The 24,802-nt window shown below is 43.1% G+C and overlaps 1 protein-coding gene across 1 annotated transcript in view; it reads right to left on the bottom strand.

The window, feature by feature from the left end:
- The window catches only part of Tnc (tenascin C), an 81,994-nt gene that overhangs the window by 7,368 nt on the left and 49,824 nt on the right, over nt 1-24,802 (bottom strand). The window contains 9 exon segments of the mRNA XM_041632451.1: nt 251-402; nt 969-1,101; nt 3,823-3,953; nt 4,657-4,800; nt 6,862-6,981; nt 9,131-9,274; nt 10,560-10,682; nt 16,693-16,965; nt 18,471-18,743. Of these exon segments, the coding sequence (XP_041488385.1) occupies nt 251-402; nt 969-1,101; nt 3,823-3,953; nt 4,657-4,800; nt 6,862-6,981; nt 9,131-9,274; nt 10,560-10,682; nt 16,693-16,965; nt 18,471-18,743 (1,493 nt within the window).

The raw sequence follows: 24,802 nt of genomic DNA, 5'->3' as shown, positions 1-24,802 counted from the left end.
AACTATGCTTGGTTTTATGCAGTTCTTGGATTGAACTCAGAACTTTGTACATTCCAGGCAAACACTCTACTACCTGAGCTACATCTACAGCCCTTCTTTTCTATTTAAATAGGAATTATGAAGGGTGTCCATGTGACAGGGACTATCTTGCAATATCTTATGCATATGTATGTTAGACATACAGCGAGGAGGATATTCCCCATTTCCCCTTGCCCTGTCGGGGACCTCTAGAATCTACTGTGGTACTTACAGTCCATCCACCTCCGTCCGAGGCCATATCACAGTAGACATCCAGTGCTTGAGTCTTATCACCATTTATATAGATGGTGTGGAGACCAGAGGTGGTGTCGCCATTCAACATTGCTTGAGAGCAGTCCCTGGGGAATGGGTACAGGAGTCCAACTGCAGGATAAAGAGAAAGTGTGACTCTGGGAGCAGAGGGAGGGGCGGGTACTTCCAGAACAGACTGCTGGCCAGCTGGGCAGAGGCTCATTATCCTAAAGGCAAACATCTGCTTCTCTAAGTCAGTGCTCCTTCATGCTGAAGGAGAGGGAATATATATTAAACACAACAGTGTAGAGTCACACACTGAGCTAGGAACTCAAATACAATACCTCCTCTTCTCACATGGTACCTGTGAAGAAGGGATGGTTTTTGATCACATTGTAAAGATGAAAAAAACTGAGGCTTTTAGAAGGTAGATAACTTCTATGCTATACACAGTAAGTAAATGGAGATAAGGCCTGGATCTAGATGAACTCTAAGTAGCCCTCCTTTGCCTTTCACCAGGATGTCTGGAACTATTTGCATACACCCACATTCCCAGGCTTCCAAGCACTAGTAGGAAATTGGTACCTTTTAGATAGTTTTGCTTGAAAAGTGTAAAATAGAAGTTGAAGAGGAAGCAGAAGGTTGATTCACTGTTACAGGGTCAAACCTTAAGACTGTGTCCTCAATGAACCCCTTACTTGTGGTAAAGATGGTTTGGATCAGCTTGCTCCTTAGGGATCCACTCAATGCTTGGATCCTCACTGTGTAGTGGGTGGAGGGACTCAGGTCTGCCAGGCTGTAGGAGGTGGTATCTGGTCCCACAATGACTTCCTGTGGGCAGGAGAAAGAATCAGTTTGGTCCCAGATAGTCTCATGGTAGAGAAGCCCTCTTTTACTGATCCATACAATCATCCATACACTCAACAGAAATCTACTCAGTACCTACTGCATGCCAGATTCCATGTGCACATCTAGAATGACAGAGATACGGGTGCTTCATGAGTAAAGGTTCTGGGGGCAGAAAGGTGGAGAAAGTTAAAACTTCAACTACACTTAGTTTCAGATGGGAGGGGTAGTGGAAACTAGCAGAGAGGGATTAGGGATTACAAAATACCTTTAAGGACACACTATGCAGTTCACAGTGTATCCTTAAAAGAAATGGGGATGTTGGAAAGGTTTTTGAATAAGCCTAACCTGTTGCGGTTTAAGAAGCTTAAGCTGATGGTAAGGTGAACTGCACAAGGGGTGAGAGATATTTAGAATATTTAGGTCAGCAGTCCTAAAGAGGGCTCTTTCTGTTACAGCTTCAAAACAGCCTGATACCTGGGCCCTAGCCCACCCAGACTTACTGAATATCACAGGATGGGGAGGCAGATGTATATCTAGGAAGCTAGGAGTCATGTTTAGGATTTCTTGAGTCAGAAGATGATGGTGCTAGCCCAGTAGGTAGGCCAGGATGTAGGCTTGAGTTGACCCCCAAAGGACAGATGTGTGACTCACACTATGCTTGTGACTGGTCCCTGGGTTGCTGTCTAGATTAGTGGCTGAGCTCAGTGTGTAGAAGATCACTTTGTCTGATGCTTACTAGGTTCCAATTCTTATTAGCAGATGACCTTGTTGGCTGAGACTGAATCCAATCTCCATCCTGGCAGCCCAAACACAACCCTGCTTTCTACAACCCATCAGCATAGCTTGTTGACTGTAATTAGTCATAGGTCAGTGTGGAGGCCCCTGGAAGGTTCTCAAACTTCCCAGGAACTGGGAATGAATGCAGGAATTGAAAAAAACATAATCTGAGACACTTGCTCCCAATCCATAATTTGTTGGTGATAAAGGATGGTGTCACATCCTTCTGGTCTCCCAGCACCTTATCCATGATTCTTAAGTGTTCACTCAATGACAGAGACCCAGTGAACTTTGTGTGTGCCTCAGATATGGTCTTTGGGGAGGGATCAACTTTCAGGTACAAAGTCAGGCTCACTCAACCGCCTGCAGATAGAGTTTCATTCTTCTTTATGCTTCTGTGTTCAGTCTTCTAAGCAACTAGGATGCCTGAAATGTGACCCATGAGCCATTGAGGCATGATCTTAGAACCCAGACCTGGAGAAGACCTCGGGTGTCTGGGAGTGCATCACACTTATCTAAAAGTATGTACAGGGATGCATGAAGATAATGGGCCAGCTTCAGTTCATGTGGAATTATCCATGGAATACCAACTCCAGAAGAGGTGGGGAAACTAGAACTGTGTCTACTCTTGGTTAAACATGGCAGACTGGAAATATCAATATGCCTCTACTTACTTCTTATACCTGCCAAAAGTGAGTCAAGTATAAGGAATGAAACTATAAAAGTGAAGGGGAAGAGGAAAGAGAGAAACAGGTGGATCCTATGAACCTTGCTGGGCAGAAGGTAGCTGGTAGAGAAAACACTTCCCACAGGGCCAGAATAGAGAGAGCTAGGGACTAAATGGAATGGGCAGAGCCACCAGAGGCTGGCTGACATACGCTGAAGCATCCAGCAAGTTCCTGATGCATGTGTATAACAGCAGAGCTGCCTTTGCAAGCAGTGTGGGATGGGAGTCAACAAAGGTTCCATAAGTTTAGAAGGTTTGTATGAGAGATTGTTAGATTCCCCATTCTCCCTGTTCCCTTCCAGGACAGATGCAAGGATGAGGTTCACTCTCTAGAGCACCCGAGTTAGAGCGGAGGCTCTGGATTCGCATCTACCAGGATCAGTTGATGAGGAGGTCAAGATACCAACTGGAAGTGTAAGATCAAGTGAAATGTGCACAGTAAGAACTCAAGCTCTATGGGATGACCCCACAAATTGCCAATGCACAGCTAATTTCTATGGTGAACCACAGTATCGCAAAACCCTTATGTGCAGCTCGACTTCCAATCGACTTCTTCATTCTTGGTTCAAGTATGAAAGGGTAAACCAAGACTAAGAGACACTTGGACAAGGTTTCTAGCATGAAAAAGGGAGACCAGACCAGACCACACAAGACCAAACCACACCAGGTCAAACTGCAGCATAATGAAGTTTGGAAGAAACATAATATGAACTGTAGACTACAATAGCAGTGATGTGTATTTCTCAGCTAAAGGGAAGATGTTACAGAACATACATGTGGTGGTGGAAAATGCTGAGTATGCATAGAATAAGCAAGTTAGCCTAGAAATACAGAAAAGTTCATGGGGGAGAAGACAGAGTTAAAATAGGTGTAGTTAGAGGCACATCATAGTAGGTCAGGCATGTGCCACTTTGCCTCTACATGTGGCAAAGATACAAAAGATGCTGCTGGTGTTTCCTTGATGAAACATTAAATGACTTTGAGCCCAACTCTTAAAATATCAAGTCTTATAAAATGTTGTCTGGGTAAAGGAAGAGAAGCGAGAGAGCAGACTTACAAGATCTGGTGCCATGTCTAGTCTCTACTAGTTTTTTCTAGATTCCTAGTTGCGTTGGAGTGGAGAAACAGCCTCAGGCAATTCTTTCCTCCTTTGACAATTATGCAGGTGTTTATCACAGCAATGTGAGATTTACAGATACCTTGACTGTGCCGTCTAGAGATTCATAGACCAGGAGGTAACCAGTGATTGATGCCCGGGGAGGTCTCCAGGTGAGGAGGGCAGTTTCCGATTGAACCTCGCTAGCAGTCAAGTCTCTTGGGGAATCGAGGTCTGGAGAAGAAAGTGTGTAGCAAGGGAGTTACCAGATGTGGAGCAGAGAGTAGGAAGAGAACTGGGTTCACGTCCCTTTCCTAACCTCCTTGATTGTGTAGATGAGGAAGTTGAACCAACAATCTCCAAGGTCAAAGTTTATATGAGTCCTGTCACCCCAAGTGTCCATAAGCCCAACCTATTCCTGGTTGGTTTTGGTTGAAGTAGAAGAGAAAAAGGAGCTGTGGAGATCATTACTCCTACTGTTTCTAACTGAGAGGACTGAGAAATACTCATAATGGCCCTCATCCCAGCAGAAGAGACAATCCTTTATTTCCTCAAATTTTATATAAAAATCTCAATATACACAAAACCCCAGTGAAAATCTAATAAAACTAGCCTTAAAAACTTCTTAAAAACTATTTCCCTGCCTGGAGCATGGGTCATTACACACCAAGTTGAGGGCCAGTAGGGAAGTTTTTCCACTTGAAAGCCTTCCTTTAAATAGCCTGTCATCATCTTGGGTCATTTCAGTTCAAGAGGAAATAGTTTGCTTCTTTGGGTCTTGACTGAGTGGGCACTGGTGAATTTAACTCATGCTGATGTAATTGCATTGCAGGGGCCTGACTTAAGGAGGAAGGGCAGGGGAGAGGATGCAGCTGAAGATGCAGGCTGCGGGTGGGGGATTCAGAAAGGAAGACTTCCCCTCCAGCTGTCTTGGTACCTGTGGTGAACTTGGTAGTGACGGCAGAGCTCTTCTGGTGGCCTTTTTCTGCAAAGATCCTCAGTGTGTACTCTGTGGCAGGCTCCAGGTCCTGTAGCTCATACTCCACCGTGTTCCCAGACACTGTGCGTGTAACTTCTGGCACTAAGTGTGAAAGATACATATGTGTCAAACAGAGTGCACATCTCCTTCTGAGACGGAACCCTTCCGTGACCCCACAGCGAAACAGGTTTGTTTGGAGATGGCTCATATTCCTTCTCTCTCTAGAGCACTCACACGACGAAAGATGGATCATACATGTTTTCAGGCAACAGATGGGAAGACGGGGAGATGTCTACCCACACAGCACGGTGTACTGGCTGGAACCGTGTTGTGTTTGAGATGCGGGAATAAGCTATAGGAGAGTTGCAGGTAGCATCTCTGAGTCTTGGGCTACTTAAACTCAAATTCAGCTTGTTCCATTTCTGGATCCTCTCCTTTTTCTCTGTGTATGCTTCCTATTATAAAGTACCAAATGTTGCCAAGTCAAGGATCACTGAATCCTCAAGGCTGAGGGGTGACAATTATAGATAACAAGAGCCTGGCAGTGGCTTTCAGGCCTGTTGGTTCCTTCATTCCAATGGGGAGAATTATAGTTCCTTGGTAAAACTATTAGTCTTATAATCATGGGGACTCCCACGCTGCTTTGTTCAGACCATGGCTTCAAGTCATGGGGCTTTAAATGCTAAACCTTTGGGAGTCACTAGAAAACTGCACATCTTGGTTTCTTGGCATCATTATCAACAAGCCCCACTCTCTTTGGCTAGACTCCTGATTAGTTCTGATCTAAAATGTCACAATTCCCTCCTTAGCTGATGTTTTAGGGGAGGCAACACCACCACCCCTGTCTCAGAAGAGTTTCCATGCAGGGAATAAGAAAGAGAAAAAGAGATAAACTGAATTTTCCCTTCTGCCTCAGATTTGCTGTTCTTACAAAGAATTTTTTTAGGGTTTTCCAGTGCTAAATTTAGATTTTCAGAGTCCCCCATGGTGTCATGAGATGGTGTCGGTGAGAGCCAAACAATGAGGAGCCATCAGATAGGAAATGTGGGAAGTGAAATACCAGAACCCTTTCTAGAATAACTCATCATAAAAGTATGGATGGGTTTATTTGAAGGGGGCTCTTTTTTCTCTCTCGCAATTGTATTTGATTTGTTTCCTGATGGCCGTGTTTGGCTGATGGTCTTAGCAAAATAGTTCAACTTGCCCACTGGGTAAACTGGTAACCTGAGTGAAAGGAAGGGGAAGATCAGAGTTTTCAATCAAATTTGTTAGAGTTAGGTCCTCCAGTAGCCTCGGAGAAGACTAGGCACCCCAGGGCCTCCAATTGGAGGCAACAAAGCCTTGACAGTGACACTCAGGACTATTGGATTCTTTGTGTCCTATAGCGGAGAATTATGTTTCCTTGCTTGAGAGGGTTTTGGTACCTTGAGGAGGTGGAGCCTGTGAAAGGAAGTGAGCCATTTGAGAAAAGCCTTAGGGTCTTGTTGCCTGCCCCGTTTTCTGTTTACTCTGATTCCTGCCTGTGGATACAGTTTATTCTGCTTCCTGCCTGTGGATACAGTTGTTACTCTGCTTCCTGCCTGTGGATACAGTTTATTCTGCTTCCTGCCTGTGGATACAGTTTACTCTGCTTCCTGCCTGTGAATACAGTTTACTCGGCTTCCTGCCTGTGGCTACAGTTTATTCTGCTTCCTGCCTGTGGATACAGTTGTTTACTCTGCTTCCTGCCTGTGGATACAGTTGTTTACTCTGCTTCCTGCCTGTGGCTACAATGTGACCAGCAGCTCTTTCTCTTCCTGCTGCCAGGACTTTCCTGCTATATGGGAATCATATTCTTGAATGATAGGCCAGAATAAACCCTTTTCCCATTCAGTTAATCAGTTATTCATTCCATCACAGCAATGAGAAGAGTAACTGAAGAGTCTCATAGAAGAGGAGGGATGGGTCAGAAAAACACACAGAAGCTCCCGCTGCGCCTACTTTTCTCCCCTGGAAAGGCTTATCTAACTCTTTTGAGGATGCAGTGGAGGATGCAAGGATATTACTGGCTTTTCCAGTACGCCACTAAGTTTTATCAACCTGGGGCCTGTTGAAGGGAGAATGGGAGGAGTTTTCAGCAGACAAACCCTCGTCAGAATGTAAAGTCTATGATACAGGACTTACCTCTCTCTCCTGTGTAGGAGATGACATAACTGTCCACGGTGGCGATGGCTGGCTGCCACATGGCCAAGGCTTCTGAGTCTGTGATGTTTGCTGTCTGCAGGCCAGATGGACCATCCAGAGCTGAAAAGAAATGTGTGAGAGGGTTCGTCATGTTGGAGGATAATTTCAGAGGACACTTGCTCACATGGTTCACAGAGTCAGGCATGTGGAACAGGCTAACCTAGCATATATCATGACTCCTTCCTTTGATGGTGTATTAATTTGGAGCTCCATTTCCTCACCTGTAAAATGGGCATAGTAATACTGGCTGGTTATTTCCTTGGTGCAATTTTGATGTATACATGATGTTATGGATAGTCAGATCCTGAACATTGTTGAATGTGTGACAAGAGTTATCATCACGAGTCTTGTCCCCTTTTCCAAGGAAGGGAAGATTTGTATGGTCAGTACTGCCTGAAACTTTTCTGAGCTTTGGGTGATATTTATAGTTAGGGAGTCTTTTATATAATAACTCAGAGGTCTCTGGGATCTAACTCTACTGTGGTTCATTTGCCTGTGTCTCTGTGTCCTTGGGAAGGCCACTTCACTGGCTTCAGTTGTCAGTGGTGGCTACTGTAAGGAATGAAAGGGGAAGGGAGACTCTTAGGATTTCAGTTGTTTATGATATACTTATTAAAGTTTTTTATCCTGTAATTCCAGCACTTTGGTGGATGAGGCAGGAGGATTGTGAATTGATAGCATCCAGGGCTATATAGTAAGACTGCCTCAATAAACCAACAATAACAAAAGAAAGTTAGGGGTGAGCTTTTAAAGCTTATGTTTTAACTTGTGTGTGCGTGTGAGTGTGTGTATGGGGTGTGTGCATGTGAGTACGGTTTTTCAGGCTTCGGATGTGGATTATGGGAATCAACATTGAGTTCTCTGTAAGCACAATGGATGCTCTTAAAAGACAAGCAACCTCTCTGGCCCTTAGGGGTTATTGTCAAATGAGCTGTACTGACAAAGGTCTTAATCTCTGGCCTCTTTTAAATGAGCTCATTCCTTGCTCAGTGTTTCTCCCTTGAAAGTTGACCTGAATGTGTTATCTCTCTCTTTTACTTCTATCCCATCACATAATCTCTGCCTCAACAGCCTAGGAGGCAGCGGTCATCATCAGCTCAGGTCACAGGCTGGCATCTGAGCACAGAGAACTGTCTTAAGTCAGGAAGTGACAAACCAACACAATCCCCTCCAAGTGTCTTCCTGCTTCGTCATGTGTGTACAGACCCTTCTTTAACTGGTAGTGACAATAAGGTCTTGGGAAGAGACACACCCAGCTTTTGTGTCTGTTGCTGTGGAGAATCATGAATGCAAGATTTATTTGGGAAAACAGAAGTCTGAGTGGAAAGTAGACAGAACTTTGAGTCCAGATGGGATGTTTTAATTGTATATTTCCAACTCTTGTATGGAATTGGATATTTTTGAAACTTCCTGGGGGCCTATTTTTCAGATCACTGAATGGACTGGGTTGGACAATTTGTTATATCTCAAAGGATAAATTGTTTAGAGACAAAGACTTCTGAAGAGAAAATTTCCACTTAATTCTCCCACAATAAAATCTATTATCCTTAAATTAGATTTCAATAGGAAAACAACCTCCATTTTAAATGGTTGATAGTGTTGGCCTGAGTGACCTATGTTTGAGTTTGACCCCACATTTCTAGTCTTGTTACTTTGCAGTCTGTGCATCTCCCGTGTGCCTCTTCTATAAGCTGGGAATGAACGCAGCAGTGAGGACGCAATGCAAAGTGTTTGTCAATAGTGTCTCCTATGCAGCACCTGCCCAACAGAGAACAGCTGCATCACAATTCTCGCCATCCCATCTCAGGGCAAGCATGTGTTCTGGGCTGTTCACAATGCTCCCAGGCATGGGGGGGGGGGGATGAGCTGATAGTGAAGTCGCACTTATGCTTACTGACGAGGAAGGCAAAATGGTATCCATTGTACAGAGAGCTTAAATGGACCTCAGAAATTAGCTGGAAGCTTGCTTGGCTAACACATGGAAGATTCAGGCTTTCAGCTCAGCTCAGTATGATTCTTACACTTGACCCTTTCACAGTAGTCGAATGGAGTCTCTGGGGCAGCCCAACCTATTAGAGGCTAAGGATGAGCCGGAGGGGGGTGCTGGGTGTTCTAATTCCAGCTTTTTCCACCAGAGCAAGTTTCTGCAACTCTCCATCATGAGTCATCACACTAAGGGCAAGGATGGAACGCTGATCACTGCACACACCTGTGGTTAGTGACCCTGAGACAGGATCACTTTCTTCAAAGCCCTTTATGGCAATAATGCTGACATGGTATTCCACTCCAGGGGTGAGCTTCACCAAACGTGTCTCAGTATCAGTTCCATCCACCAACACCACGGAGGGGGCACCTGGAAACCAGCAAAGCAGGATCAGGGAGGGGAGACTACATCACACTTACTCATCATGGCCAAATCCAACTTACAGATAATATCTTTATGCAACCTCACTTTTTTGACGTGCCCTTCTCTTCTCTCACCCTCTGGCATGAAGGAAAAGACCTTACTTTTTGTATAATGCTTTTTCCATTGCTGCAGATGCCAAAAACCCAGTCAGGAAAGGAAAAAATCATGAGGTCACAGTATACTAAAAATGGCAAGTTTCCTTTCGGGAAGGTGTTGGCATGATTTAAGTTTTATTTTCTTTATTTTTTCAGCCCATGAACTCTGTGGGAAGCTTACAATGTAGCGTATATCCATATTAACTCATTGACTTCACTTAGGATGCTCATTTCTTCCTTGCTTTAGATTCTATTCATGATATAAAGATGGTCCCAGTTAAGTCTGTGCTCTTAAATTTATTAGGGAGTCTGGAATTGATATTTCTTAAAATTTCAGGACTGGGGAAGAATTTGCAAACCAGCTGGTCAAGCTCCCCATGGAGAGAGATATTACAGTGTTGATGTTACCAACAAGCTTGTCTTTATAAGCATGTGACAACAGGCAGCTTACTACTTACTAGGTCAGTGGCTCTCAACCTGTGTCTAGACCCTTTCAAAGGGGCTGCCTAAGACCATCAGAAAACACAAATATTTACATTGAAGTTCCTAAAGGTAGCAAAATTACATTATGAGGCAGTAATGAAAATAGTTATATTGTTGGGGGTCAATACAACATGAGGAACTGTATTAAAGGGTCACAGCATTAGGGAGGTTAAGAGTCACTGTGTTTGAACTATACTTTCCTGAAGTCGTCATTAAAGTCTGTGTGTTCTAGGCTCTAACTTTGCTAAGTCTGTAGTGAGCCTGGCAGATGTGGCCGCCAAGGGCAAAACCTAACACATATCGTAGGCAAGTGTTCCAGATGACTGTGATCAAAGAGGAAAAAGGATATAAATTCCTCTGAGTTCAAACAGTACTGGGTCCCATTGCCTTCAAGGTTTTTTTTTTTGTTGTTGTTGTTGTTGTTAATTTACAATTTCAAGACCAGAAATTTCCTAAAGACCTTTTCCTAAGGTAGTATCTTCCAAAATGTCTTACAGACCTTCCCAAAGGAAGTGTAGATGATCAGGAGAGAAGCGGTTTTCACTAGCCATGATGCTTGGGCAGGGGTGTGATAAGAACAGCCAGGATGGGATTCACTATTTAATCCTCATCTTGCATGCACTTCCCACCCTCTTTCATCTTTAGGTCCCTACCTCCTGTCATAGGCACGTAGGTAATCCGGAAGCTCTCCACTGGGGCAGTGGGTGCCTTCCAGCTGACGGTGGCTGTGTTGTCAGTGATGTCTGAGAACGTGATTTCCTTCGGAGAACCCATGGCTGTCAAGGCAAAAACAAAACAGAAAGCCTGAAACATCACCTATCTTGTCCATCAGTAGTTTTTCCTGGATCTCTTACCCAGGAGCACTTAGTATCTGGAGCTGGCGTCAGAACCAAGCCTTAGGAATAGAGAATTGTGATACATGGTCACCCTGTGACGTGAAACAGAATGTCCCGCAGAGACAGCGACAGCAACTGTGTAGACCAGGAGTGACTGTGGACTTCACCAAAGATGGATGTTAGCGTGCCTGTGGCTTCCACAGAAGTGAGGAGAGTGCTCCTCAAATCCAAACAACTTTCTTTGATTTTATTTTTAGTATTTTTCATGCCATTGTTTTCTGTTTCTTTTTAATGCTAAGTCTTAAAAGCACATAGTTCTTTCCAAATTACATGGCTTACTCCTCATTTTATGACTGAGCTGAAAATGCAGTTGTAGTCATTATACAGAGGACCAAAGTAAACCTCCTTTCTCTCACCAACATTCTTCCAATGGGACATTTCTGGATCAGTGGTTGGGCAGTTGAGCCAAGAACAGCCTGACATCCGGAAATTAAGCTGACTTGGAAACTAGTCTTGACAGCCCACTCCAGAATCTTCAAGGAGATCCAAAGCCAAGAATCAGGTCAGGTCATCACTAAAGCTCCCACCAGTAGACCTGTAGAAAGTGCATGCCCAGGGGACATGTCTGCTGCCTTACTTTGTCCTCCCCAAATTTGGTTTCCTTTGGCTTCTCTCTATTTTTTGACTTAGGATTCTGCCTGCTTCAGCTGACGTGCTAACTCAGAAAACAATTTCCGGACTCTTGTCTGCCTGCTTCCTCGCCTCTTCCCTGCTTCAACCCTGTTGTTCATTAAGTTTGGAAACACATTGAGATTTGGGGAGAAAACTTTTTTCTTATCCATTTCTTTTTTTTCTAATCAGAAGCATCTCCTTATGTCCTCCCACAACTTTTTTCGGTGAGTCTCTGTGCCTACCTGTTTTACTTTTTATTTCACCCTGTCCATGGCAAGGTTTTTTCTTTTTTAGACCACAGAGTCTCAGGAACCTACAAGATCTTAATTGTTCAAATGCCACTGAAAGGCCGGGCAGCCTGGGGCAAGTCTCTTCCCCTCTACATTGGTTGCTCCATCCCTCCAATGGGGAAAGTGGTACCCACAGGAATGTTCTGAGGATTAGTGGGAATAATGGGTGTAAAACCCTTAGCACAGCCTCTGGCACACGGAGAATTCACTAGATGTAATTGTCCTTTCTCTTTTCTTTCTCCTGGTGACCTTTTCCCAAGCCTACTACCCTGAACTTTCTAGATGAGTCTAGCTGAGAGCAGACCAACTGGTGTACATGAACTCTGTCTTGGAGGATTTCCCTATGCCTACTCAATCCACTGACATGTCCGAACTGGAAACCTTGCTGGTTAGTGTAGGTTTTAGAAGCTGTGTCTTATAGACAAAGCTTTCTCCTCTGGATCCCAGTTTTCTCATCCAGAAAACAGAGACATTATCTACACTGTCTTAAACGCTGTAAGAATCAGTGACCTCATCCATTATGTACTCATGGGGATGTATTTGATAGTAAGAGGACAAGCAGGTATCATCTGCAACAATGTCACAGTAGGTGTGGAATTGCAGGAGCAGTGGGCATGATATTTTCATACTAAAGAACTTATTAGGTATTTGTTGGTTTAGTGTACAACTTTCTGCTATGAATAGGGTCCTCTAGTCTTGAGACCTACAACAGAAAGTTAAGCACAGAACAATGGAATCACATCTATTAAAAAGCTGGGAAGGGGCTGGGGATGTGGTTTAATAGGTAACACAGAAATGTGAGAGTCTGAGTTTAGATGCCCAGTATCCACATACAAGCTGTAACCCTGTTTCCAGGAAACAGAGGCGAGACATCCCCTTCCCTCCAAGTGATTCAGCTAGCTAGACCCACTGGATTGGCAAGCTCTGGGTTTTAAGGAGAGATCTTGCCTCAGCATATAAGGTGGAGGGTGATAGAGGATGACAACCAAATTCTGGCTCAGTAAGTGTGAGCACACACATGCACCTGCATCTCTCAAACATGTATGGTGACACATGTATGAATACACATTCATAACACACACACACACACACACACACACACACATTGAGTAGTAGAGGCCTAGGTAATGCTTTCTTTACAATTAGACTCAATTAAAAAAAAGAACTTCCTTTAGCTAAATACAAGGAATTGGTTAAAGAAATAAAAAGCTCTAAAAGGGCTTCCACTTGCTCTCCACATAAAACCTCCTTTCTCGAAATCGATAGTGAATGCCTTTCATCAGTGGCAATTGTCAACCATTTAGAATCAGTTCCCTATCTACAAATTTGTATTGGTCACTTAATATGCATTAAGTTTATGTTCAGTTAAGAGGATAGCTGGTGGGTTTATGGACAAGAACTTGGAAGTTGAAATAACCTTGGTAAGAGTTCCACCTTGATTTTACCCCTTACAAACACGTTAGCACCCTGGGGCTCAATATTTACATCTGTGAAATGGGGCTGAAGATGTTTCTGTCTTGGTTTGCCTGTGTACTGGACATTTCGTAATGTGCCTAGCTGTATGTGGCACAAAGCCTGTGCTTTTCAGTCGGTGGTTTCCATCCTTATGCTTCCTGGGAAAAGGCATGACTCTGAACCAGAGGCATCAGACATGGAAAGCTTGTGTTATATCGAAGGAGATTTGCTAAGGGGCATTTCTGAAATAAGCTGATCAGGCTTCCCAAAGGATGGAAATGCAGCTCTATGGTGTGGCTTCAAGTCCATCTTGATTGACATGGGGCAGAGGGGTTCAGAGGGGGCCTGATTGGGAGATGTGGGCTTGTTACAGTGGAGACTTTGTTCTGGAGGCTGAGAAGGGTGTCAATAACACTTAAGGCATTAGGACTGGAAGAGAGCTCCAGGAAGACATGTGTACTGAGAGAGACTGGGACCGACCAAGAAAATGCTTTCCGGTTCCTACTTTGAGCACCTTTGGTGGGCTGCAGGAGTTGCTATTCTCTGTTGTTGGGCTGCTTGCCTAATTTGGAAGGGACTTTCAGGATTGTGTGCAGGGTCTGGCAGCATTTCTCTTCCTAGAGGATGAGGAAGTATCTCTCTATGGAGGTCTGAGCACAGCTGGGAAGAGAAGCCGCTGCAAGTGTAGGGACAGAGGAACAACACAAATACTAAGCTAAGTGTCCATAGGTAGGACGACTGAGTGATGACCATGGGGTTATCTCAGTACATGAGCACACAGCACAAAACAGCAAGCGTGCATGATACGTTTAAACATAGTGCTCAAAGAATTTAGCGTATGTAGAATTTTGTGTATTTGTACATTTCTGGAGAGAAAAAAAAATGATAATCTTTATTGCCGCTAGAGAGAACCACCGTGTAGCTACATAGTCTATATCTCTCTGTTCTAGTCTTTTAACTCTTGCCTTTTGTTGTCTATTAAAAATAAAGCTTACAACTAACCATCATGTAATAGCTAGCACGGGCAAGGAAAGAGTTAGTCACTGCTGGTGCCATGTTTAAATCTTATGCTGGCTTTTGAGTTAAGTTCTGCTTTCCAGATGGGGTGCTTGAGACTTGTCCAAGGTCCCATGGCTGCTAAGTGGGAGAAACATGACTAGGCTCTGAAAGTTTGCTCAGAGACCATTGGCTAACCACTAGGTTTTACTGCCTTCCCTGCTGCCCTAGGTACTCAAGTGTGGACAGCTGGTTTCCAGATAGATACCTACCCTGGCCTCTCCTGGTCCCAGAGCATGTGTGTGCAGGCACACACGGACACATGCATTGTTACACATGGTGTACCTATACACATGCTTGTTTTTCACTGGCTGTGAATTTATCCCACAGCGAGGACCCTAAGAGGGGGTCTTCCCAAGAGAAGCAGGCTTTGCCCTTGATCTTTGTTCTTAAGAAAGCAAATCAACTCATGCTTAATCTTTTTTCTTTAGAACTATGGGGCTTTTAGAGAAAAAAATATGCAAACCAAAACCAGCGATGAGAAGTAAACTTTGATGAGCAGTGTTTATAAACCGAGGTCAGTCTGTGCAGCCACAGGGAGAAGGAGATCAAAGTTGGGGTGGGGTACTCTGGAAGGCAACTATGTGCAGTGTGCCAGCTGTGCATGAGGTGGGGATACTGCATGCAAGAGGAGCCGTGCTTTTCCTCCCCAAATTAATGCAGTCACTACGTCTGCAGGTAGTGTTAGAGTTTCTGTGGGTAGATTCTTTCAGCTTGTTCCATCCTGTCTCTTCACACAATAGCATATCTGTCTCGGTGCTGGGAAGATAGTTCAGACTGTAGTGTGCTTACTGAATAAGCATGCTGACCTGAGTTCAACCCTAGCAGCCATGTGGAGAGTTGGCATGGTGTCACACTTATAATCAAATTGCTGGGGGAGATACATAAGAAGCCGGGCCCAGCCCTGTGTGTATAACTCTAGTGTTGGGTGCACACGTGTGTGTGTGTGTGTGTGTGTGTGTGTGTGTATGGAGGGGAATTATCTGTAGCTTGATGGAGGAAATCCAGCTCCAGGGTCAGTGAGAGACCTTGTCTCAAGAGATCAATATAGAGAATGATAGAGTAGGACACCCCACTTCCTCTCCTGGCCTTGGTGCACACAAAGGCATTAGCACCTGCATGCTCACACTTGTGTGCATACCATATCACACATGTATAATGGGCACACAGTATATTTCTGTCTATGTTATATCTGTCTCTCCATTTCTGTCACACACACATATACACACACGAGACACACAAGAGACAAAGAGAGAGAGGGAAAGAGGGAGAGAGAGAGAGAGAGAGGGAGAGGGAGAAAGAGAGAGAGAGTAGATGGCTTGCAAGTATGATACCTGAAGTTGACCTCTGGCTTCCGCATATAAGTGAAAACACACATATGTGCACATATGAACACGCTCGCACTCACCACAAACCCACCTCTACACTCCCATACAGCAAAACATGTCTTAATGCAGAGAATAGGGACTTGGGACTAATAAGCTTTGTGCCTGTCAGACACAATAAGTATATATATTCATCCATTATCAGTCACCTGGTTTGCTCATTAAAATAATTTCAATAGCACTCAAATAATCTCGGTATAGCAGAATGAGCTTAGGCACAACACTTTAGCTTTCTGGGTCTCAGATTCTTGATTCTGTTCCTCCGTATGTAGCTAATCACTTCTAAACCCCTTTCCCTGGGGTTTTCTGACTTCTTCCTCTGGTTCCTTTGCTGGTCTATAGAATGCTATTTTGACTCTTACCCCAGTTTTCTAAAAATATCACCATTCTTCCAGGTCTGTCTTTCTACCTCTAAATTGTCACATAAGTTTTATGACTATAACAACTGTGCACCTAACCATCTTTTCCTTTATTCTTGGCATAGCTGATAGTGAAAAGGGTTTATGTCTCCTCTAGAGGGCGCTGACCTTTTTTTAAAAAGTGTCCATTCAACTTTGTGAACCTCAGGAAGACCAACCTGCTAGTCTTACCAGCTCCATCTTTCAGTTTGCTAACCGTGGTATTTATGGATTGTGTGGGACAGCTTCTAAACACTAATCCTTGTGTCCATTGTCCCTCACCTAGTGCAACTGTAATATTTGACCAAACAACAGAGGATTGTGTTCTGGGTATATACTGTGAGAGAGAAGGAAGAGCTTTTGGAATTTAAAATGTCCCGTAGTTGTTAAGACGATAATATATTAGAGACACTGTGAACTAGCTCTCCTTCACAGAGCCTTTGCTGTGTATCGGGTGCCATGTTATGGGTTTTACATGAATTAACTCACTGCATCCTCACCACCCTGCCTTGCCCACACAGTCTAGGAGAACAGTCTATACTTGAAGGAACTAGGATCCCAATGCCAACCTGCCTTCACCAAAAGCTCCTGTAATTATGGAGCTCTACAGGAAGAGGATTCCTGAGTTTCCTCCCTCCTTTCTTGATTATTTATAGTACCCGTTGTTACTATGGCACCTGTTTGTTTACAGTACCTGTTGTTGCTATGGTACTGACTGGCTGGGATCGCCTTCCACCGCTTATTCCATAGAGTTCAACTTCGTACTCAGTGGCCTCTCTGAGACCTGTTATGTCCCTGGTACGTTCGGGGGAAGGGAGGGTTATTTCTTGTGGTGCGGATTGCCTTTTGGTATCTCTGATCCTGAGAACAAAACTGTCGAATATCCCTTCATCAGCAGTCCAGGACAGACGGAAACCACCTGGAGTGGCATCTGAAACTAGAAGGTTGTCAACTTCCAGTTCAGCTTCTAGAGGAGAGAAGACAGCGGAAGAGGGGGGGAAACAGAGCATTAATCAGCAGTCCATATAAGCTTCTTCCTGCTGGGATACAGAGTATAGTGGCACCTCGGTTTCCTGAGATACCAGGAAAGAAAACGGTTTCATATTAATAAGTCTAGTAGGGCAAGGAGAGGAAAGACATGGAGTTGACACATTCAATACAAGCCAAGCATACTCTTGCATCTGTGAGTTTTGTCTAAAAGTAATTGCACAAATCCACATCTGGACTTAGCGCTGGCTCTGCCCATGAGTTATTAAATAAGTTCAAAGCCATGATTTGTTTACATTTGCTCTTTGTCTACCAGTGGCTGAGTGCCAATCCTCTGTTAGTGCCTTTTCCTTTCTTTTTGAAAAGACAAATAAACCAGCTTTAATGATTTGTGGAACTGTCCATAACGATTCTGATGATTATATTCCCCTTGAGCCTGAGCAAAATGACTCAAAATATTCTGGTCTTTTGGCTTTGTTCACAGGAGCTGGTCTACAGAAGAAAGCTGCTGTTCTTTACTTTTGTTTCTGTCAATTTTATTTTCCTGCTAGTTTAGCCATTAGGTAAGTGTTTAGGTGGTAGAATGAGGCTTGGAACCTCTTCAAATATATTTATATATACTTTGTACCCAGGGTTTCATTTTTGTAACTAGACAAAACTCAAGGTCAAAATAAATCTGGAGCAGAGTTTCCCAAAGAGTGTTCAAAGCAAACTTCCTTTTCTACCCCCCTTTCTTTACAAAGCATTCCTTGTCAAACAAGAGTGGGGAATACAGCTCCCTGCAAGATCTGTAGTAAGATTTCTGAAAAGCCTACGTGGTCAAAGATCCTGTTTCCAACCTATCCAAAAATGAAATGTCATCTAATGAGAACTTTGAACACTCTCTAGAGCTTGTTTTCTCCAGAAATACTTTGGGAAACACAGATTTTTGACTGTTAAGATCATTAATATAATATTTCTATAGAAAGTATTAGTCTTGAGAACATTATGAATTTAGTCTATGTGGAAGAACCTTTCTGATATTAGTTTTCATAAAAGATGAGTTTAATACATTTTATTTAGTTTCCAATGAGAAGACAAGTAGGCAAGTTGGCTAATGTCACAGGTTGAGACTTTGAGATAGCAAAGATTTTAAAATACTTTTTCAAAATATACACATTGGTATATTTCTTTTGAGAAGGCTGAAATGCAGCTGGGGACCAGCCAGGATGAGCATAAAGGGAGGTCAATGAAGTAAGCATGTCAGGGCTATAGGCAAGACATGGACTAGAGGACTTGAAACATTGAAGGGACACATTTCGACCTTCTCCTTTCTGGAATGGGAGGAGTGAGTACTCATTAGATATTTTGAGACAAGGGAAATCATGAAAGAGCAAGTCACATTCGTGGATTAAATGGGGAATACAGACAACATGTTAAAACCACAGTGACCCTGTAGACAGACTACACGGAACAAGAGCATATGGCTCTCTTGAATTGAAATACCTGTAACAGCCTCAGCCCTCAAGGGCTTGGTTTGGTGCCCTTGCGTGAAGCCAGAGACCAGGACCTCATAGCCAATACCAGTTATGAGGCCTCTAAGCTCCAGCTTCCTCTGGGTTCCTGAAAGTGTAAATTCCTGGGGGTCCAGCAGCTTCCCAGAATCCACCACCGTTACTACAAAGCTGTCAAAGGCATTCTCCGATGCCGTCCAGGAAACTGTGAACCCGTAGGGATTAGTGTCGGAAATGGTTAAGTTTTCCAGAAGGGGCAAGGCCTCTGAAAGAAGGGAGGAGTGAAAACGACTCAGGTTAGCAGCACTGGTTTGGTTAGGGCAGCACATGACCCCGTGAATAGCGATAGACTGACTCCTATCAATCATCCCGTGAGCTAATGCTCATGACTTCACAAACCCTGACAGGTTCCCAGTCAGTCATCTCATGAGTTAAATGCTCAGAAAGGAACATTTAGAAATTATGTCTTCGGTACCTAATTGTGTTATGTAGGGTGTTTTTCTCAATAATATTATGCAGAAAATACGATCCCCACTCATAGGTTAAAAACGTTTTTAAGTGGTTGAAAGAGTTGCCCGAATCTCACCCTAGTACCCAATGGATCAAGGTCTTCGGCTGATCTTAATTCAGGTCATGTACTTCTCACTCTAGAAACATGACACCTGTGTCAGTTTGGACATTCATCTATCTTTTGCAGTTTCTGATGCTGAAGTATTGTTGTTGCAAGCATACTTTCTTTTTGGTATATTTTATATCTTACTCTGTTTCTTATTTTAAGTCTAGTCATTTGGGCCAATTTGTGAATGGTACAGCTTCATAAGCTAAGATCACGGGAATAACCAGTAAGATTTGTTGTCTTTTTTTTTGTCCAAATTAACAGTTTATGCTTATGGTCAAGGAAGAGAGTCTAAGGTTTGCTGCTTTTTGTGCTATTTCCTTTCCTGGGTGAAGTTAGAGAGCAAGAGCATATTTTGTTCCTCCGTTACCATGCTTTGTCCGTCCATATCACCAACATCTGTGTCTCAGGTAAGCTTCTTTCCTAGTTGCCAGGGGTCTTTTCACATACCATTTGGCCTTCCCAAAGAGTGACCTTACGGTAGCCAAGTTTCTGGAAATATCTCTCATTTGAAGATCCAGTCTAACACAATGATACTGTATGGGAGGTGTTGCCACCTGCCTGCTAGCCTTCATTTCATTGATGGGAAAAGACTTTTCCTGCGTCCCAGATCTAGTACATGGATGAGCTGGGATCCAACATGGGCTTCTTGCTCTGAGTTCAGTATTCTTTCCATTTGTATCCTAAGGCATAGAGAAATCTGGAGGAGAAGCCCTAATGCATCTTCTCCAGAACAACCGCACACAGCAATGCTGAATGTATCTGCACTGTATCAAAGGGGACAGGGCTGGGGTTTCTATGTCCAGGTCTGCTTTAGCAGCATCTAACTTAGAACTTCTTCCTTCCTTCCTTCCTTCCTTCCTTCCTTCCTTCCTTCCTTCCTTTCTTTTGTGCAGCTAATTAAGAAGTTTCAAAGTTCTGACTAACCTTGAATTAAAGCCCACAGTCAAACCCCTGGGATATAAAGAAAATGTTTAAAAAGAAGTAATTGGCATCAGAGTGAATAAGTGAATGGATTCCTTCACCTGGAAGCGGAGACTAAAGTTTTGCTTTGCCTTAGACTTCCTGTGTGTATTTGGAAGCAGTTGAAGTTTATTTTGTGGGATATTTTTTCATGAGAAGATTTCCCAAGAATTGTAGCTTTATCAAAGCAAAGATGAAATTATATTTACTGTTCAAACCATCTTGCTTTGTAAAGCAAGGGTATCAGATGTTGCTTTTGTTTAGATAAGTGCTGACTTTCTTGCTGGCCTCTGTAACTCTGCGCCATCCAAGCAGTGAGTTCCAGTGAAAACAGGTACTTTCAGCCTAATTATTCAGATGAACGCTTGTCTCACCCACACCCCTAGTCTTTCCTATTCATTGTCTTCTTTTTTGGTATGCCTCTTTCAAAGCGTAGAGTCTATTCACATTATGGATTAGCAGAAACAACACTGTAACTGGATCTATTCTTCCTTCCTGAGTGTCCCTCTTTCAGCCTCCCTCTCTTCTCTCAAGTCTGTGGGAGGCCCAACAGAAGGTGACAAGTAAGGGCCTGATGGGATCTGTGTTCTTGGGGTACTAAGACTCTCTACTCACACCTGTTCTTTCTACATTACTTATGAAATGGCTTAAATTTACATTTGATGATTGAAAAAATAACAATTTAAAATCTTATGCCACACACTCAATGTACTACTAAGAGGAAGTCCTTCTACTGTTTCATCTAGGCATGTTGGTTCTTTTAGTTACTTATGTACAGGAATAATGAGAAAATCTAATACCTTACTCATGATGGGCTAGGGACTTTAACTCTGAGCTACACCCCAGCCTTGTTGTTTATTTTTAACAAGACCACTTTACTGTTGGGAGACAACAGGAGGGACATAGCACTTCTAGAATACCCAGAGAATGTGAGGCAGTTACTTCACCCATGTCTGCTAGATTCCTACATAGGCGGCCAAGAGCACCAGTGGGTACTCTCTTCCCTAACATGAGGAAATTGGGGTTCAAATAAATTTGCAACTTGCCAAGGCTATGTTGGCAAGATGATGCGAGAGAGGTTAAATATCAACTAGGCTTGATCTCAGCTACCATACATATTGAGCTATACTTATTGACATATCTTCCTTATGGTGATTTAGACTCTAGGAGGGACTGGCTTAGTGAAAACAGAAGACCACATTTGTGTCTTGAGAGTTACTGTTAGAATAGAATTTCTAACCATTCTTTGAGGTTTCCTTTTCTGAAACCATGGCAGCCGTTACCATTGACTTAGGTAGGACCAGGACAGAAAATAGGCATCATGTCTTTATGTGTTTCAAAGAAATGTCACAGGTCAAATTTAATAGGTGGGTAAAGTTTAGCAAATGACCAGCCTTCCTAGGTTGAACTTGTCAGTTTGTTGTGCTTGGCTGTTTTGCATAAGTTTTTTGTTTGGCTTGGGGCAAGTTTTTTTAAATGACAAATTATAGTATTTACTGAACTTCTCAGATACTAGGATAGGCCCTTTACATCTTACCTGCCACAATTTGTGGACAAAATTCCTGCTCTAGATCGCCACTAATGTAGATTTTACTCTTTATCTAGACTCTCTACAGTGTGGATAAAAAATCCTATAAAACGAGCCCAGAGATTCATGAAGCTTTAGACAAGTGTGAAGAGCTCCCACAAGGGGTTTTGATGGCCCTCTCCTTCTCAGGAGTGGCATTGCTTTTCAGGGTTAGAAACTTGCATTTAGTGTCATTGTTATTGTTAATATTGCATAGCAACTCTAGTCCATTGGTGGATAAACTGGCAAGAAAATATGGTAAATACACTGTGTGTGAGTGTGTGTGTGTGTGTGTGTGTATCTCCACAAATTAAAGGCTAATATCCACACGTATATGGAATTTCTTCAAGGGCATTGGAAACTTACATGTATGTATAATGGGAAAATCCATGCCTCACTCCAAATGCTATGTAAATGAAGATGATTCCCATTAATAAACATCTGGTATATGCAAAAGCTGTAGAAAACATGAAGATAAGCACCAAATTCCTTGATTAGGGAATTTACATAATGGAATGTTTGTAAAAAAGGAGTTGTGTTGAGGCAAAACTTCGCTTGTCCCTTAAACAGTTAGTAGCAAGCAGCTCATTTAACACAATAGCCCTTCATAGCTAGTATCTCCTGAGATGTATGTGGGACCAGCCTCCTCCTCATTTATTAAGCAATAATAATGTGAAGTAAGTCGAACCAGACTGCATTTTAAAGAGAAACAGTATTCCTAGAATACTGAGCTATTAATAGAATCTGGGGTTGAAAGAAAACCAGCCCACAAATCACAATCCCAGAGAACTTAGACAACAATGAGGACCCTAAAAGAGACTTACATAGATCTAATCTACATGGGAAGTAGAAAAAGATTAATATCCCTAGTAAATTGGGAGCATGGAAACTTTGGGGGGAGGTTTGAAGGGGAGGGGAGAGACAGGGAGAAGAGCAGAGAAAAATGTAGAGTTCAATAAAAAAAATCAATAATAAAAAAAAGAATGGGCTTTTTTTTGGGTAAATTTTAACTGCAAAGCCGCATGGCATACGTGCTCCAAGGTCTCTAAGGGTCAAACCAATCTGGCTCAGAAACAGCTTACATGGCGTGGCTTTTCTTTCCTGTCAATTTGAGGTGCTGATAATGCTGAAGTTTTCACCACCACATTGGCAAGCTTTTCCACCCACAGGGAGAATAAAGTCCTCCAGATGGAATGCAGATCTCCACCATCTTTTGCTATAGAAGCAATCTCCTGAATTAAATATAGAGTCTATCACTCTCCTCATGTGACTGTGAGACGACTGGCAGTGTCATCATGCAGATGCTTGGTTCTCAGGTTAGTGTTACCTTCATCCAATGCCCAGAGGATGCAACCGCACTGCAATGTGAGATGTCAGACACATCCCAGGAAGAGAATGCTAGTCGGGGTGTGTTCAGCATTCCATGCAAACAAGGGACGCTTTTCTCCCACCCCTTCTAACCCTTACAAATACTTCCCTGACATGCTGTCTGCTTCAAAAAGAGACAGACACGTTTAAAGACTTAATGCTCGGAACAGGCACTGCATGCACTGTGATTTTGACAAGCTGATGGATGGGAAGAAAGTTCTGGTGCTTTGAACAGACAACAGTGGGTGACAGCACAGGCTTGCCAGAGCAGATGTCAAAAGAGAGCAGCCTATTTGTCACGAATTCAGACAAACGAGACATCTCCAGAACAAGATGGCCAAAACTGGGTCTTCCTATGAGGTTTCGGCTGCAATTTAGAGTTTCTTTCTTAACAGTCTAAGGCCCCCGATAAATAAAATCCTGGCAGATGGAAAGCAACTATAGATCACTTTGACCTCAAACAGCATGCAGACATTCCTTTGAGTGAGACATAGGAGACTTTGGTTAGAAAGGCCAGAGCCAGATTAGAATGAGCGCTATGAGGAGTGGAGGAAAAGATGGTTTAGGAACTGAAACAAAATGAGTCATGTCAACTCAATACAAGCAGATGGCAGTGGCTATGCAGGGAAGAGCATTGAGACTCCCAAGTTTCTTATTTTAAAGCTGTAAAGCTCTGATTAGATGCTTCTATCAAATTGAGACAGATCTGTAAGTAAGAAGTGAGAGGATGATAACGGGTAGTAGCTGACTTTTAAAATGTTGCTCAGAGGGGCTCCATACAGACGGAAGAACCCCTGTGCTGCATGCTGCCTGCCTTGTGGGATGCACTTGTGCTGTGTGGCCCACCAGGACCTGAGCATGCTGCCTGGCTCGTGGCCTGTGCAGGTAAATAGTGCAATTCGAGGAAGGCTTATTCAAGGCTAGGGATGGCAGAATTTCAGGATGTCCCAGGACAGAGTATGATCAAAACAAGTAACTTCTGTAAGAAGCTAGGGCAAGCTCCTGGGGTCATATTTGAGGTAGGGATGTGGCTAGGAAGAAAGTTGTCTATGAAAGAAAGAAGATTATATATGAAAATCCCATTTAAGTCACCATTATAGTCAAAATTAAAATGCAGAGACTAATTCCATAAAGTTTTAGACTCCATCTTTCAGATAAGAATTGTTCTTTGTTGAGAACCAATTCAAAGCAAGTGTATGTAGTCAACTGATTTTTGTCCTGTCTTTTTTTTTTTTTGTACTTAAACATGAATGGGCTGTGGCTCCCCTTTTCTAGGGACAACCCTGATAATAATTTGCAGTCTAAAATAGCATACACATGGGGTCTCTGACGATCATTGGTGACCTAAGTAGAAGGTAATTTTGATGGTTCCCCAGAATAGTTTCTCTTTTGTGAACTATAATGAAAAAGCTGTATTTTCGCATATATATGTTATATATACATATATACATTATATACACACACATAAATGCATTTCTAGTGTGTGGTGTGCTAATCACTGCAAAGAGAAGGTATTTCCTCAAATGTACTGAGAATACTGCTAGAGAGTACAAAGCTCTCCTTCCTAATTCACAGATGATTCCCTCATCTGCACAGCAGAACCCATCTGGCCCAGAACACATGCCATGGTTAGATATCCAGAGCCAGGGCAGTTTGATCCCTTGGGCTTCTCCTTATCTGAACATGACTATCAACTCCTTTTTGCTACACGTCTCTCAATGTTCTGGACAGAGGCATCTTTACCTCTCCATCTGGTACTGAGGTTGAGGTGATGTGAACGGTGTGGTTACCTCCTGCTTATCTGATTAGT

The sequence above is a fragment of the Microtus oregoni genome, unplaced genomic scaffold (genome assembly GCF_018167655.1).
Source record: "Microtus oregoni isolate MIOR12 unplaced genomic scaffold, Mior012 000041F_ref0000270, whole genome shotgun sequence".
Taxonomy (NCBI): Eukaryota; Metazoa; Chordata; class Mammalia; order Rodentia; family Cricetidae; genus Microtus; species Microtus oregoni.
This window is presented reverse-complemented; position numbering and strand designations above follow the sequence as displayed.